Genomic DNA, 16,179 nt, shown 5'->3' with positions numbered 1-16,179 from the left:
CTGAATTTGGACAGGCCTTTTTGGCTGCCTTGATGAACAGAATAGGGTAGCAGAGCTCATGAATGACTCATGAAGCTAGGTTACAAAAGGTGACAGGGCCTCTGTCTGGGTCTTTAGCTCTTGGGTATCCAATTACCACACCGGAAAGAAGCCCAAACTAGTCCCTGGGGACCAATGGAGAGGCTCATGTGGAGAGAAACTGAGGCCCCAGGCTAAGCCCCCTCTAGCATAAGCCAGAGATGTGAACAGAATAGGACTTTGTAGGACTTCAGGTTTCCCAGCTGGGGCCCAGGCACAGTGGAGCAGAGCCAAGCTGTGAGCATACAAGATGGATGTTTCATTCCACCAAGGATTGTGATGGTTCACCAGGTGGTGCTGCTTACTACTAGAACAGTCTGGAAGCACAAATGAGGAACACGAAGGTACAGGAGTAACAGCTACATTAAGGGACTGCCAGGTCTGCCAGAGCAAAGTAAACAGCCAGGCAAGAGGCTGTTGAAGGCAGAGGGGGCTTCACTGTCCATACATATGCAGCTTCAGAAGTCGCAGTGAGAGGGAGACTATGATGGCAGCAGTGGCCATATTAGGAAGAGTGTGAATTCCAGATATTTTTGTGTGTTTTTTTTGTGGCTCCATACATCGTTGTTCCCTACAGACTGTGTCAGGTCTTGGGGAAATGGAGAAATCAAGGATGATGCCTAGGTTTCTTTTCTTTTCTTTTCTTTTTTAAGATTCTATTTCTTTATTCATGAGAGACAGAGAGGCAGAGACACAGGCAGAGGGAGAAGCAGGCTCCATGCAGGGAGCCCGAAGTGGGCCTCGATCCCGGGACTCCAGGGTCACGCCCTGGGCTGAAGGCAGATGCTCAACCACTGAGTCACCCAGGGGTCCCGATGCCTCGGTTTCTATGTGAATAATGATTTCCAAAATGAGGAAGCCAGGAAGAAGGAAATGGTAAAAATACCTGCCATGTATATGAACATCAAAGATTTAATACCCACAAAATGAAAAAAGGCCAAATCAATATAAAAAATCATCAAATAAAAATTTGGCCAAGAGTATAAATAAGTAGTTATTAACAAAGAGAATTACAAATGGCCAATAAGTATATGAAAAAAAAGAAGCTTCACTGATACTCAGAAATGCATGCTAAATTTGTATTGTGGTTTTTCTGACCACAGACGGCAAAAATTAAAAGGACCAAAAACCTGCATACACTGAGGAAGTGGATTGGCCAGCTCTCTTGTGCGCAGTGGGAGCTGACCAGTCAGAGGAGCAGAGGAGATGGCGACTCCAGGTTAGAAGGTGATGTGACAACACCCAGCAACTCCACAGCTCTCAGTCTGCACAAGCAGGCAGTCCCAATCCTATACGTTGTCTATGGAGCCCATCAGGACTTCTGGTTAAAAGAATTCTGGATAAAAAAAATTTCTGAATCTTTGGACCTCTCAAATTATTTTTTCCCTTGATTATAAAAACATCTTTTCTAACAAAACAGAAATGCAGGAAATGACCAGTCTTTTTAAATTTCTTCCCCACCTCAAAGATAACCACTGTTACTCAGTCTGATGCTTACCTATCTGTTTCACACACATCTCAATTCTAGGCTCGCTTTTGTTGTTGTTATTGTTGTTCTTTGACCAGCTTTATTGAGGTATGATTGACAAATAAAAACCTGAATATATTTATATATTTCTTTAAGTTCAACTGCTTTAGATTTCACATACAAGTGGTATCATTCAATATTTGTCTGCGTCTGGCTTGTTTCACTTAGCATAGCGTCCTCTAAGACCATCCACATAGTCACAAATGGCAGGATTTCCTTCTTTTTTATGGCTACAATCTGTGTATATGTACCACAATTTATCTGTTCATCTGTTCATGACACTTAGGTTGTTTCTATATTGGCTACTGTGAATAATGCTGCAGTGAACAGCAGCATTTCTTTGAGATACCGATTTCCTTTCCTTTGGATACATATATCAGAAGTAGGCCTGCTGGACCATACGATAGTTCATTTTTAATTTTTGAAGAACCGCCATACTGTTTTCGACAGTGGCTCTATCCATTTACATTCCATCCATGGTGCACAAGAGTTCCTTGTTCTCTACATCTTTACCAATGCTCCTTGTCTCTTGTCTCTTTGATGATGGCCATTCTAACAGTTATGAAGTAATATCTCACTGTGGTTTTGATTTGCATTTCCCTGATGATGAGTAATGTTGAGCATCTTTTCATGCACCTGTTGGCTATCTGTGTGCCTTCTTTGGAGAAATGTGTATTCAGTTCCTTTGCCTCTGTTTCAATTGGGTTAAGATTTTTTTTTTTTTTACTATTAATAGTTATAATAGGGGATCCCTGGGTGGCGCAGCGGTTTAGCGCCTGCCTTTGGCCCAGGGCGCGATCCTGGAGACCCGGGATCAAGTCCCACGTCGGGCTCCCCGGTGCATGGAGCCTGCTTCTCCCTCTGCCTGTGTCTCTGCCTCTCTCTCTCTCTCTGTGTGACTATCATAAATAAATAAAAATTAAAAAAAATTAATAGTTATAATAGTTGAGTTATAATAGTTATAATTGAGTTATAATAGTTGAGTTATAATAGCTCCTTATATATTTTAGATATTAACCTCTTATCAGATATATGGTTTACAAATATTTTCTCCTGTTCTATAGATTGCCTTTTCATTTTGTTCAGTGTTTCTCTTCCTATGCAGAAGCTTTTTTTTTTTTAAATCATATTTTTTTTAATTTTTATTTATTTATGATAGTCACAGAGAGAGAGAGAGGCAGAGACACAGGCAGAGGGAGAAGCAGGCTCCATGCACCGGGAGCCCGACGTGGGACTCGATCCGGGGTCTCCAGGATTGCGCCCTGGGCCAAAGGCAGGCGCCAAACCGCTGCGCCACCCAGGGATCCCATGCAGAAGCTTTTTAAGTTTGATGTAGTCCCACTTACATATTTGTTTTTCTTGCCTATGCTTTTGATGTCATCCAAAAAATTATTTACAAGACTGATGTCAAGGAGGTTATTCCCTATATTTTCTTCCAGGAGTTTTACGATCTTAGGTATTATGTTTATATCTTTAATCCATTTTTGTGTAAGGTAAGGGTCCAATTCTTATGCATATGGATGTTCAATTTCCCAACATCATTTACTGAAGAGACTGTTCCTTTCTCCATTGTGTATTCTTGGAATTCCTGTCGAAGATTAGTTGACCATACATATGAGATTTTATTTCTGGGCTCTCTATTATGTTCCATTGATCTATGAGTCTATTTTGAGGCAAATGTCACATTATTTTGATTACTTGAGCTTTATAATACAGTTTGAAATCAAGAAATGTGACGCCTTTAGCTTTGTTGTTCTTTCTCAAGATTGTTTTGGCTTTTTGGTGGGATATTCTGTGGTTCTATATAAATTTTAGGATTGTTTGTTTCATTTCTGTGAAAAATGCCATCAAAATTTTAATAGGGATCGTACTGAGTCTGTGGACTCCTTTGGGTAATATGGACATTTTAACAATATTAATTCTTCCAATCTATGAACACAAAATATCTTTCCATTCATTTGTATCTTCAGTTTCTTTCATCAGTTTAGTAGTTTTCATTAGATGGCTTTTTCACCTCTTTGGTTAAATTTACTTCTAAAAATTTTGTTTTAAGGCTACTATAATTCTTAATTTCTCTTTTGGATAGTCTGTTGTTAGTGTATAGAAATGCAACAGATTTTTTTTATATCAATCTTGTATCTTACAACTTTACTGAATTAATTTAATAGTCTCAACAATTTTTTGATGGAGTCTAGGATTTTCTATATAGATGACATCATCAAACAGATCTAACTGCCTCCTTTTCAATTTGGATGCCTTTTATTTCTTTTTCTTGCCTAATTGTTCTGGATAGAATTTCCAGTACTTAGCTGCACAGAAGCAGTGAGAGTGGACATCTTTTTATTTTGGCGTTGTTTTTAAGATTTGTTTATTTATTCACGAGAGACACAGAGAGAGGTGCAGAGACACAGGCAGAGGGAGAAGCAGGCTCCATGCAGGGAGCCCGATGTGGGGCTCGATCCCAGGACCCCGGGGTCACGCCCTGGGCCAAAGGCAGACACTCAACCACTGACCCATCCAGGCGTCCTGAGAATGGACATCTTGCTCTTGTCCCTGATCCTAGAGAAAGAGCTTTCAACATTTCACCACTGTATACGATGCTAGTTATGGGTTGGTCATATGCAGCCTTTGTTGAGATACACTCTCTTTACACTTACTTTGTTGAGCTTTTACATGAAAGGATGAAAAAGTTTGTAAACCTATAAAGAAAACAATACAACTGAAGGCAGAAGTAGACAGCAGTATGACAATAGCAGAGGAATCTAATACCCCACTTTCAACAATGGGTGTATCATCCAAACAGCAAATTAATAAAGACAGATTGAACTTGAATTGCACCAGATGGACCTGACACACATCTGTAACAAGAGAAAAATACACACTCTTCTCAAGCATACAAGAATATTCCTCAGGATAGATCATACATTAGGCTATAAAAACAAGTCTTAAAAATTTAACAAGATTGAGAGTTAGAGTGAACCCTGGGTGGCTCAGTTGGTTAAGTGTCCAACTCTTGATTTTGACCCAGGTCATGATCTCAGGGTTGACATGGAGCCCCACGTTGGGCTCTGCACTGGGTGTGGAACCTGCTTAAGATTCACTCTCTCTCTTTCCCTCTGACCTTCCCCCCTCCAATTTAACAAGATTGAAATCATGTCAGGTATAGTTTCTGATCACAATGGTGTGAAACCAGAAACCAGTAAGAGGGAGACAAGTGGAAAATTCATAAATCTATAGAAATCGAACAACACATTTGTGAACAACCAAGAGGTCAAGGAAGAAATCAAAAGATACCTTGATACAGACAAAAACAGAATACAACCTACAAAAACTAATGGGATGCAAAAATAATATGTTGCAACCAAAGCAGTTCTAAGAGAGATGTTTGTAACAGTAAATGCCTATGTTAGAAAAAAGAAACATCTCAAATAAACAACCTAACTTTACACCTCAAAGAACTAGAAAAAGAACATACTAAGCCCAAAGATAGCAGAAAGAAGGAAATAACAAAGCTTAAAAGAAAAATAAAAAATGAGACAAGAATGACAATAAAAAAGATAAATGAAACTAAACTGGTTTTTGAAAAGATATACAAAATTGACAAACCTTTAGAGACTGCCCAAGAGAAAAAGACAGATGGCTCAAATCAAACAAAGCAGAAGAAATTAAAACGGATACTATAGAAGCGACTACTATAGACACTTACATGCCAACAACTGGACAACCTAAGAGAAATGGACGGATTCCCAGAGAAGTACAACCTACCAAGACTGAATAAATATGAGACAGATAATCTGAACAGATCAATCAATGAGAAAGGAGATTGAATCAGTAATGGAAAACCTTCCAACAAATGAAAATCCAGGACCAGATGGTTTCACTAGAGAATTCTACCAAACATTTAAAAAAGAATTAATGCCAATCCTCAAACTCTTCCAAAAAAACCGAACTAGAAGGAACACTTCCAAACTCATTTTATGAGGCCAGCATACGCTGACATCAAAACCAGTCAAGGACACTCTAAGAAAACTACAGGCCAGACACCCTGGTGAACAATGATGCAAAAACGACAAAATACTACCAAACCAAATTCAACAGAACATTACAAGGGTCATACAGCACAATCAGTGGTATTATCCCTCGGAAGCAAGGATGGTTCAGCGTATGCAAGTCAATCAACATGATACACATGTTAACAGAATGAAGGATAAAAAAAAAATCACACGACCATATCAATCGATGCAGAAATGGCATTTAACAAAATTCAACATCCTTTTTCTCCCCAAAGATCCCACTATATTAGATCGTGAAGTGTCCTCCAAATAAAGAAATGTGAAATTATATTTAATTATGAGTGATAAATATAGTTTTATTTTCATTTTTAAATTAATTCATGGACATTTTATCAGAAGACTAGGCTGCAGGGTAACTAACTTACATGACCACAAGATCACAGGAACTTCCTGCACTGGCTTTCCAAACATGAGAGAGACCGTACAAACCCAATGACGTGCTGAAGCTTGCTAATGACCACAAACACTTTACTGACAAGTCAGAGTTCAGATATTATAAAGGGGGAAAACAATTTTCACGGGGGTCTACTCTTTTAGTCTAAGGGATGAGAAATTTATTTCAAAGTTATAAAAAATAAGCAGTAAAGAAATGAAATTTCTAGAAGCAACCGTGGTCTCAAATGACCAGAAACGAAAGGAAGAGAATGTTGATATTCAGACAGGAAACTCCGTAAGTGGAATGAGACAAATCTATTTCTAACGATGGGAAATCAGGTTGAGGTCCTACAAGACTCACAGGGGGAAGGAACGAGATACGCAAATGTCCTTCAGAAGGACTTGTAGGAAGTGGTGAGGATGTTTCAAACATAAGACCTGCAAGCAGAGCAGCTGGAGACCGTATCCGTTTTGGCAAATACTAGATGGGATTCTAAGGTCAGACAAAGCCAGGAGCTCCGCACACTCGAGCTGTCAGGGTAATTCATCAAACGCAGTATACGGACTGGACTGCGAATACGCTCAGGGCTCGTTTGGTTTTTACAGACAGCAACAACGGGCGTGTCTTCCGGGCACACGTGCGAGCCCTCTCTGAGCCTGTGCGGAGCCTCCAGAGCCAGGGCGTGTGGTGCGAACAGGCCGCTAACACAGGGTCTGCCTTCTACCCTCTAAATATAGATTTCTTTCCACGGTCAATACCCCAGAAGTTGAGCTCAGTACAATCACAATTCTTGAAATTTCAATTGTCTAAGAATTCTTCCAAGAGCTTGGATGTATCCGGAACATTTTTTTTTTTAATTTTTATTTATTTATGATAGTCACACACAGAGAGAGAGAGAGAGAGAGAGGCAGAGACACAGGCGGAGGGAGAAGCAGGCTCCATGCACCGGGAGCCCGACGTGGGATTCGATCCTGGGTCTCCAGGATCGCGCCCTGGGCCAAAGGCAGGCGCCAAACCGCTGCGCCACCCAGGGATCCCTCCGGAACATTTTTTAAAGACAAGAGCCGTTCAGTGCTCAGAGCAACAAAGGAACCGCCCGTTAGTGGCATCATAAACTGAGCTTCCTGCCACTGAGCTACGGCCTCTGCCCTGCACGCCCCTGCAGGCCGGCCTGAGGCTGTCTGGGGGCTGGGACCCAGGCCTGCCTCTCACGCTCTGCTGTCAGGAGCTCGGAGCGGGAGCTCGGCAAAAGTAAAACGGAAAGGAAGGTCGGGCAGGAGCAGCCCGTGGGCCACACGCCTCGAGGACTCCCAGGCAGGGCCAGGCCCCCCACGCAGAGCTGGCTCTCCCGCCAGGAAGGCCACAAGAAGGCTGTTACCTCTTTTTCTGTGTTTGTAACTAGAAACAATTCTTGGACTATCATACAGCCACGGGGCACCACGTCTGCAATCCTTACAATCTTTGCAATCCAGTGTTAAGTTTTTTCAAGAGCAGGATGTAGTAAGATTCCAACTCGCTGAAGAAAAATCAACCGTCCCTCATAAACACAGATGAAGAGATTAGGGGGAAGATGCTTACAAGCGTTCGGGGCACAGAATCAAGGACAACCTCTGGAAATAGGTCAACAGAGCGTTCTCTATGGTATGAGGGAGAAGTCACCAGAAAGGATGTTCTTCTTTTTCACGAGAGGCGAGGTCTGGACCTCACAGGGACGAGGCTGCAATGCTGCTCTGGGTGCCTCGCTCCTAAGGGGCGTACGGGGCGGTCAGGCTGGACTGTGCACCTCCTGCTCTCCACGCTTGCTCTGAAGGAGGCAAACTCGCCTGCACACCAAGTGAGCCGGGCCCCATGCCAGGAGTCAACATCTGAATTCTTTTAAAGTCTAGCAACTGATATGAAAGATTTATGCTATAAAGACAGATGCTCTACTTCCATCTTCGATAAAGCCGATTTATTCTGAGGACAGAGGTGTGCACTTACCCAGAGGAGGAGGAGTATCTTCTCCAGGGGTCAGGCTCATACTGTCTACTTCCTGCACCAAACACATATGAAAACCAAAACTAAGTTAATCACGTTTCTGTAACAGTCGAACAGAAAACACCGCACTTTCTCAGCCGTGTAAAATGACACGCTGAGTTGTATTTGGGGGCAGCACTGTATTTTCTTTTCCGCTGTGGCCACTGTCACAGAAGTCTGTTGCACAATTATTTCCATTAGAGTAGGAAGCAATTAATTACGAGGTGGCTCTTCCGATACGAGGAAGCAGCGTCCAAACTGCTGCTCCGACGCCAGTGCAGCCCCGCCGGGTGCCCAGTGTCTGCTGCCAGTGCAGACGGCTCCCGAGGGCGCCCCCCACCCCACCCCGTGTGGCTCTTCCACAGCTCAGGGCAGAGCACCCGTCCCGGGGCGCTGGCCACACGTCACCTTCCGCCACCAGGAGTGTCGGGAAGAGCCAGAAGGGAGCCAGCCTGCCAGGAAACAAGGCGGTGGTGGCTTCACATTCCCAGGGTAACACTTTTCCTACAAGCTTCCCATGCCCTGCGGGAGGCGGGAGGTGGGAGGCAGGAGGAGGGCAGGGGCTCTGGCCAGCGCTGGGAGGAGGAGCCAGTCACAGCAAGGCCACCATGGGGTTTGCAGCCCCACCGTGTTATCACAGATGATCAGAGACACTTTTACAACAGCCCGGCCTCATCAGGGTTACACCAACAGTGGAAATCTGAAGAAATCACAAGCAAATGCGATTTGCTACTGCCTGTGGAATTTAACACATCACTTCTCACCAACAGCAAGGAAGAGGTTAAAGTGCTCTCACTTCAGCTGCTTTGAAGTCCCCGCTCTCCCCCGCTCCTCCCCCTCCGGGAGGCCAGGAGGTCTCACCTCTGCTCCAGGGGTCCCCTCCCAACTCCCAGGCCAGGAAGCAAATGCTTCACAGAGTGGGGGCCTCGGGCTCTCCCAGCCAGCCGGGCCCCTGCTCCCCGCCCCTCCTCCCCTCACAGGGGTTCAGAAAACTCCATTCTGAGGCAGTTGTAGTTTTACTTAAGAGTCTTGTCTGCACAACAGGATCCAGAATATCACACGAACTCAGCTGATAAAGCAGCAGAAGCAGCAGGGTGCGAGAGGGTGGGCTTCGTTTTAAAAGAAGTTTAAAAGAAGTGGGTAAAATGCTACCAAATAGCATCACATGCTGCAGGGAAATCGCCCTGAAAGAGGAGTCAATGGATGCGGCAAAGTCATTGTTGCCTTATTTTAAGAAATTGTCACAGTCATCACAGCCTTCAGCGTCGAGGCAAGACCCTCCACCAGCAAGACAGTTACAACTCGCTGAAAGCTCATATGCTGCTTAGCCCTTTTTTAGGCAATAAAAATATTACAGTTAAGGTAAAAAAAAAAAAAAAGAAAAAGAGAGTCTTGTCTGTCAACTGCGCCCAGGAAGTCCTGACAACGTTCTCTCGAGACGACTTACGTGTCTCTAAAATGTACCAAAGGGCAGGTCAAAGGCAGACACCCCCCAGCAAACAGTCTGTGGCCGAGGGGAGACGCCGTCATTCTCTCAGTGGTGAAACCGAGGAAGTGACCACCTGACCTAACCAGTGCTCCGTCCAATAAAGGACGTTATATGTGTGTGAACACGCATCTACCCAGAACCATCTGGAATCGCAAACACCCTGGTACCAGCAGTGCAATTCCTGTGGATGTTTCTCCACGTGAGCTAAGACACGCTGTCCTCGCTCAACTACCGTCCTGCCAGAGACCCAATCTCTCACTCCTCATGCCCGGACTCTTCTTTTTTTAGTTTTCTGAGCACAGGAGGGGACGTTACGTCAGCTCAGGTGGGCGACACAGTGGCTCAGCAGGCCGGCGTGTTCCGCTGTGCCCGCCGCGGCGCCCCGGGGCCCCAGAGACTGCTCCTGAAGCATCCTCGTCCCCAGGCTCTCCAGTCTGCTACTGGCTCAGCCCTCACTCGACCATCTCACCTTCGACCTGAGGCCTCCCAGGGCATGGTTTCAGCCCCAGCCCACCCCCGGCACCACCATCCCCTGGCTTCCGTGTGACCACCGTGGTCCCAGCCCTGAGCAGGGATTCCCTGCAAACCCCGGCCCCCGCGAAGCAGCCTCATTCCCTGGTTTCTACAGAACCAGAACAGAAGCGGTACAACGTGCTCGCCTGGGCCTAGCACCCGGTCGGACAAACATCCCTGAGCCTTCCAAACGTTCCCTGAAGTTCAGGATGGTCGCGTGCGTGGGGGATGCCGGGAGGGGGGAGCCCCATCTGCGTGGTGTTCATGATGGCACCCCGGGAGGCCGTGGGATCCGCTCGGGCCCTAAGGGGGGAACCCGGGGCAGCAGGCTCCCTCCCTCCCTCCCTCTGTCCAGGGAAGAGGACAATCGTGAAGACACCCTCCAACAACTACTGCTCTGAGCGGCTCGACTTCAGGGGCCCAGGAGGGGCACTCACCCGGCTTCCTGCAACCACACGCCTTGCTGCCCGGGCTGGATGCTGAGGACACGGCGGGGAGCACTGTGCAAGGAGCGTCTGCAGGGACGCCGCTCATCGGAGGGCAGCCTGGAAGCGCGCACACATGGGGGCTGTGTGTTGTACGGCACACGCCACTGCCACGGGCCGGGGGTGAGCGTGCTCACGTCGCCGCAGACACACGGTTGCTCTGCACCTGTGCCCAGCCTTCGCCTGCAGCCCCGTCGCCCTGACTTGGTGCTGTCGCATCTTCCCTGACTTCCTGGAGACAAGCCAGGACAGAGGCCACGTGGGGGGGACATGGAGCAGGGACAGGTGGCTCTGGGGATGCCCGGCAGCCCAAGCCGCCCAAACATGCCCAGCACACCTCCGCTCGCCCCGCTCTCCCACCCTAGGAGGGGCCGGGCCAACTCCGTGAGCCTGCCTGGGACAGGACGGACTGACAGGGCCGCGCCCCCAGTCTGCTCCAAACCCACCAGGCACTTACGCTCCACGCAGTCTTGTGCCTGAATTCAAACCCTGTCACTATTGCAGAGAGGAGCCTAGCGCTAAGGCGGGCAGGCTCGGGCCCCGGTGGGCAGTCTGGTGACCAAGGGACGTCTGTCCAGGAAGGACCTGGAGCCAACCCCAGGGCTCTGAGCAGTGCTGCGCGGCCCTGGAGCGCCTGCCCTCCGCCGCCTGCCCAACTCCCTTCCTGGGAGCCTCCCTCCTCAGGCCTCGGCCTACACACCCCGTTTCAGGAGGACCCTCTGGATCCCTCTGTGAAGACTGCAGGGTGTGTGGGAGCGGGGTGGGGGTGGGGGGATGCTCAGGCTCCGTGCGGGAGGAAGGCTCCTGCTCCTCCTCACACAGCTCTATGCAGAGATGCACAGTCCCCACAGGCAGGACCCCACGGCACGGAGCCCCCAGGCCAGGGCTGTACCTGCTGCACGGACGGACCCCAGGGCTCAGCGGGCTGCTGTCCACGAGGGTCAGCACCAAGCAGGCTGAATGCCCCCGCTGTGGACACGAGCCCACGGCAGGGGCGTCACGGTCGGAGTCTAGGCAACCTGACGAGCCCTCGTGTTCCTGGGGGCCCTGTCTGCAGGTCAGCTCAATCGACTGCAGTACCTTCTAAATTAAAAGCAACCTCAGACACGCCTGGCACAGAGACAGCATCCCCGAGGGCACTCGGGCTGCGCTGGCAGCCACACCCGGTGGTCTGGGTGGGGTCCCGCACGGCTGTCCCGGAGGAGATGGGGGAGCGTGGGGCGCTGCCGCCCTCACTGGGCCGACTATCTCAGAGCCCCAGGTGTCAGCGGGCAGCAGGACAGGCGAGGTGGGCTCTGCACGTCACACCAGGGCAAAGCACAGCAGCTGTGACCCTTACTCGACTTCTCTGTCCCCAGGCATGAGCGTTTCAGGGGTGCTCAGCATGAGCTTTGGTCTACCCTGAGCTAACGGCGGACCCCGAATTCTGCCAGAAGAAGAGGCAACCCCCGGAGACAGTCTCCGATTCCCCTGAGCGGACTCGCGAGGGCAGAGGCGCAGGGCCCACGGCGCAGCAGGCGGGAGACAACGCAGACTAGGACGGGAGGGTCCACTTTGGAGCTCGCGAGAAGCCACCTTCAGTGAAGTCTGTTGCAAGGATAAAACCGTACGCCTCAGGTAATACAGAAGCACCCACAGCTACGCTCTGAACACCCTAAGGAACTCTGAACCTAAATACCAGGGAGGTGCTCCTGTGTATTTAAAATGTAAATCGCTGCGTATGAAACTCCACTTCACACACGGAAACCAGACACCTGTGCTACCCAGGCAACAAGCCAAGGACGCGTTTTACTTCCTCGATCACCCAGGAGGGTCTCGTTTATAAACCAGAACGTAGAAGACGTCACAATGCTCTGTCTTCGCTGGAAAGATGCGTGTGCCCGAAACGGTCACAAGAGCCCTGCTCTGAGATGATAAAGAACAGAGTCCTGACGCATAAACCAGGTGGCAGGAGCAGAGGGACACCAGCACCGGGCTTGGAGATCGCTGGTCTCCTTCACGAAGCAACCACGTGGGAGTATCAGGAAGTTCAGTTTTGTTTACGTGTCAAGGTGACCCGCCGCCCCAGCAGCAGCCCGCCGCCAGCCCCCCAGGAGCACCCCGCGGCCTCTTACCTGGTCCCGAGTCCCTCCAGTGCTGTCCTGGGTCTGCCCGGCTGCAGCCAGAGCTCGTCCTGTGGGAGCCAGATCCCTGCCTCCCCCAGCGGCCTGTGGGGACATGTCGGCACGTTAGGAGGTGGCCACAGGCCTCGACCCAGATGACACGTGATCTCTCAGAGCAGCGAGGCGGCACCAGGTCCGCGCTTCTCAAAACTCTGGTCCTTAAAGCACAGGGGAAACCCTTGAAAAATGTGGACTGAGGGGCCCCAGTTGGGATGGAGGCAATGGCCGTGTGCATTTGAGCATGTCCTCCAGGAGACCCCGTCCCCCAGGAGACCCCGTGTAGGCGACAGACAGCAAAGTGGCTGACGCTAGGCCAGAGCTAAGGCGCTTTAGGAGGTCACCCCAAAGCAGGGCCCTTGGTCGGTCGTCGGTTCATCACCAGCAGTGCGCAGGCTCCGGGTGGGCAGGGGGTCCCAGGGGCTCAGGGGGGGTGCCAGGGGCTCCAGTGGGTGGGGGGGTCCCAGGGGCTCAGGGGGTGTAGGGGGCTCAGGGGGGCAGGTGGGGGTCCCAGTGGCTTAGGGGGGCAGGGGGTGCAGGGGGCTCTGGGCAGGCAGGGCATCCCAGGGGCTCAGGGGGGCAGGGGGTCCCAGGGGCTCTGGGCAGGTGGGGGGGTTCCAGGGGCTCAGGGGGGTGCCGGGGGCTCCGGGTGCATAGGAGGGTCTCAGGGGGTGCAAGGGGGCTCAGGGGGTCAGGTAGGGGTCCCAGGGGCTTGGGGGGGCAGGGGGTGCAGAGGGCTCTGGGCAGGCAGGGCGTCCCAGGGGCTCAGGGGGGCAGGGGGTGCAGAGGGCTCGGGGCAGGCAGGGCGTCCCAGGGGCTCAGGGGGGCAGGGGGTCCCAGGGGCTCGGGGGGGCAGGGGGTGCAGAGGGCTCTGGGCAGGCAGGGCGTCCCAGGGGCTCAGGGGGGCAGGGGGGTCCCAGGGGCTCGGGGGGGCAGGGGGTGCAGAGGGCTTGGGGCAGGCAGGGTGTCCCAGGGGCTCAGGGGGGCAGGGGGGTCCCAGGGGCTCGGGGGGGCAGGGGGTGCAGAGGGCTCTGGGCAGGCAGGGGGTCCCAGGGGCTCAGGGGGGCAGGGGGTCCCAGGGGCTCGGGGGGGCAGGGGGTGCAGAGGGCTTGGGGCAGGCAGGGCGTCCCAGGGGCTCAGGGGGGCAGGGGGTCCCAGGGGCTCGGGGGGGGCAGGGGGTGCAGAGGGCTCTGGGCAGGCAGGGGGTCCCAGGGGCTCAGGGGGGCAGGGGGTCCCAGGGGCTCCGGGCAGGTGGTGGGCCCCGGGGCTCGGCCTCCCCGCACTGTCCACACACCCGACCACCCAGCGTTCCCGAGCTCCGACACCTCCTACCACAGGCCGCGAGCAGAACGCTGCACATCTGAGCTGCAAGGTCCCCAGTCCTGACCCTGCACAGCTGGCAGGACAAAGGGAACGGGCTGACAAGTGGGCAGGACAAGGGGGGTCTGTGACTCCCGGGAAACGGAAGGAAGCCCCTCTCTGACCCCACACTCTCCTTCCAGCACCTGGTGGTGACCTCGCGACCCGGCAGCCCTCAGGAGGAGCCCCCGTGGGTGGCCCGGGGCAGGAACCAGGAGGGCTCTCTCTCTCCCAGGGAGGAGGGGCTGCGGGTGACGGGCACAGGCCCTAAGGGAGGGGGACGTGAAAGAACTGGGCTCCTCAGCATGCGGACGGACCCAGCCAGCTTCTCTGCCGCCGGTGGGTGAGACACGCTGCTGCCCACACAGGCCGGCGGCGCAGCCAAGGGAGCCGGCAGCACAGCTCCCCGTCCCTGCTGTGGGGGCTCAGGTGACCCGTCGGGGACACTTCCCTGGAGGTGACCGCAGCCGCCTGCAGCGCCCACGCTGGCTGCTCTACCTTAAGGAGCAACGTGCGTGAAATGAGAACAGAAGCACTTCCAAGCTCAACTACCAGGCTCCCGCACATGGCGGTGGGGCAGGCCTGGGCCACCAGGGTACACGGCCCACGGGAGCCCCGCCCAAGGGAGACGGTCACCTGGGAGCCCTGGCCCACGGCGGCCCCGGCCCACAGCGGCCCCGGCCCATGGCGGCCCCTTGCCGAGGATGAAAGCCCGGAAACACTGGGAGTGCCCCTCCTGCCCGCGCCTGCGGTGTCTGTGGCCCGAGGCCAGTCCCCGTGGCCTCCGCCGGCTTCCATGGGGTTGCGTGCATCCGGGACAGGGCAGCTCCCCGCGGCCGCGGTGGTTCATGGTGCAGGGCCCAGCCCGCTCGGCCCTCCGTGGCCTCTCCTGGGGTCGGGGTCGGGGACAGGGACGGGGACCGCGCCTCCACCTGCCACCCACCTGCGGGCCAAGTGCCTCCCGCCCCCGCGCCTGCGCCCTGCGGTGCCCACCTGGCTGGTGCGAGCGCCAGTGCTGCCGGCTCACGATGCGCCTGTTCTCCTTCGCGCACGCCTTGCACACGACCGACTTGAGCGCGTGGAACCTGGTGAGCCGGGACCTCTGCAAGCAGAACGGACGCGTGAGCAGCGCAGGCCATGGGGACCACGGAGTCCCGGCCGCGCACGGCCTCCGTACCCCGCCCCGGCCCTTCCCTGGGTTCAGCGCTCGCCCCAAAAGGGCGCGGTTCCCTGGCGACGCTCGGGCCACCACAGCCCTTCCTGGGCGTGACCCCTCGGGAGAAGCAGCGGCGGGCGAGGGACGGCCTGCCTCGGTGCGAGCTCACGGCTGACACGTGGCCCCATCGGCCTCACCCCTTTCAAGCCGCACCTGCGAGCCCGCGGTCACCTTGCATGTGGCCGTGACTGAGACATGGGACCACCGCGTGGGGAGTGCACCGCTGACCCTTTACCATTCCATGCCCGGGCACGAGCGCCACGTGAGCACCACCCTCCCTTGTGACCCTGCGGCCACCTGCACACGGCGCCAGCTGCTCCTGAACCCCCGGGACACCCCGGGATGTGCTGGGCCGAGGAGCAGGGATCGCGGCACGCCTCCCAAGGTTTGCATCCGACGTGACGCTCCTGTGCTCTGCCCCCACCTGGTGGGTGCCCTCGGGCCGCAGGGTCTCTCGCACACCTTCAGCTGGCCCCACACGCTCCCAGAGCCGGACGCAAGCCCCCGGAGACCTCCCAGGGTCACGACGGCAGCCACGGCCCCTGCAGACCGGAGCCTGCAGGGAGTATTGTCAAGTAAAACCGGCTGTGACTCCTACTGAGTTGGTCTGACGTCTGCCAAGGCAGCTCTGGGGCCGCAGTCCCCTCAACTCGAGAAGGGTGGAGAGGGCCGAGGGGACCGGATGGCGCTCGCCATCGCTCAGCAGCTGGGCACTCGAGCCGGGTGGCAGGACTTGGGGGACGCTAGGAGATACGCTAGGCCTCCCCGTCCGTGCCTCTGCCTCCCTGCAGGTACTGCAGCCCTCCCTCGGAACTGCGGTGACCTCAGCCACGTCGCCAGCCGTCAGCGTTAACTGTGCTAAATTCCAAAGCCTGGGGACACGTGCG

The 16,179-nt window shown here is 53.2% G+C and overlaps 1 protein-coding gene across 1 annotated transcript in view; it reads right to left on the bottom strand.

Annotated features, from left to right (window-relative positions):
• The window catches only part of LOC129512489 (constitutive coactivator of peroxisome proliferator-activated receptor gamma-like), a 72,545-nt gene that overhangs the window by 14,669 nt on the left and 41,697 nt on the right, over positions 1–16,179 (bottom strand). The window contains exons 7-9 of the mRNA XM_055329754.1: positions 15,070–15,178; positions 12,673–12,765; positions 8,036–8,087 (exon numbers count right to left, since the gene is read on the bottom strand). Coding sequence (XP_055185729.1) covers positions 8,036–8,087; positions 12,673–12,765; positions 15,070–15,178 — 254 coding nt within the window. The remainder of the gene's footprint in view (positions 1–8,035; positions 8,088–12,672; positions 12,766–15,069; positions 15,179–16,179) is intronic.

This window comes from Nyctereutes procyonoides, unplaced genomic scaffold (genome assembly GCF_905146905.1).
Source record: "Nyctereutes procyonoides isolate TBG_1078 unplaced genomic scaffold, NYPRO_anot_genome, whole genome shotgun sequence".
Classification (NCBI taxonomy): Eukaryota; Metazoa; Chordata; class Mammalia; order Carnivora; family Canidae; genus Nyctereutes; species Nyctereutes procyonoides.
This window is presented reverse-complemented; position numbering and strand designations above follow the sequence as displayed.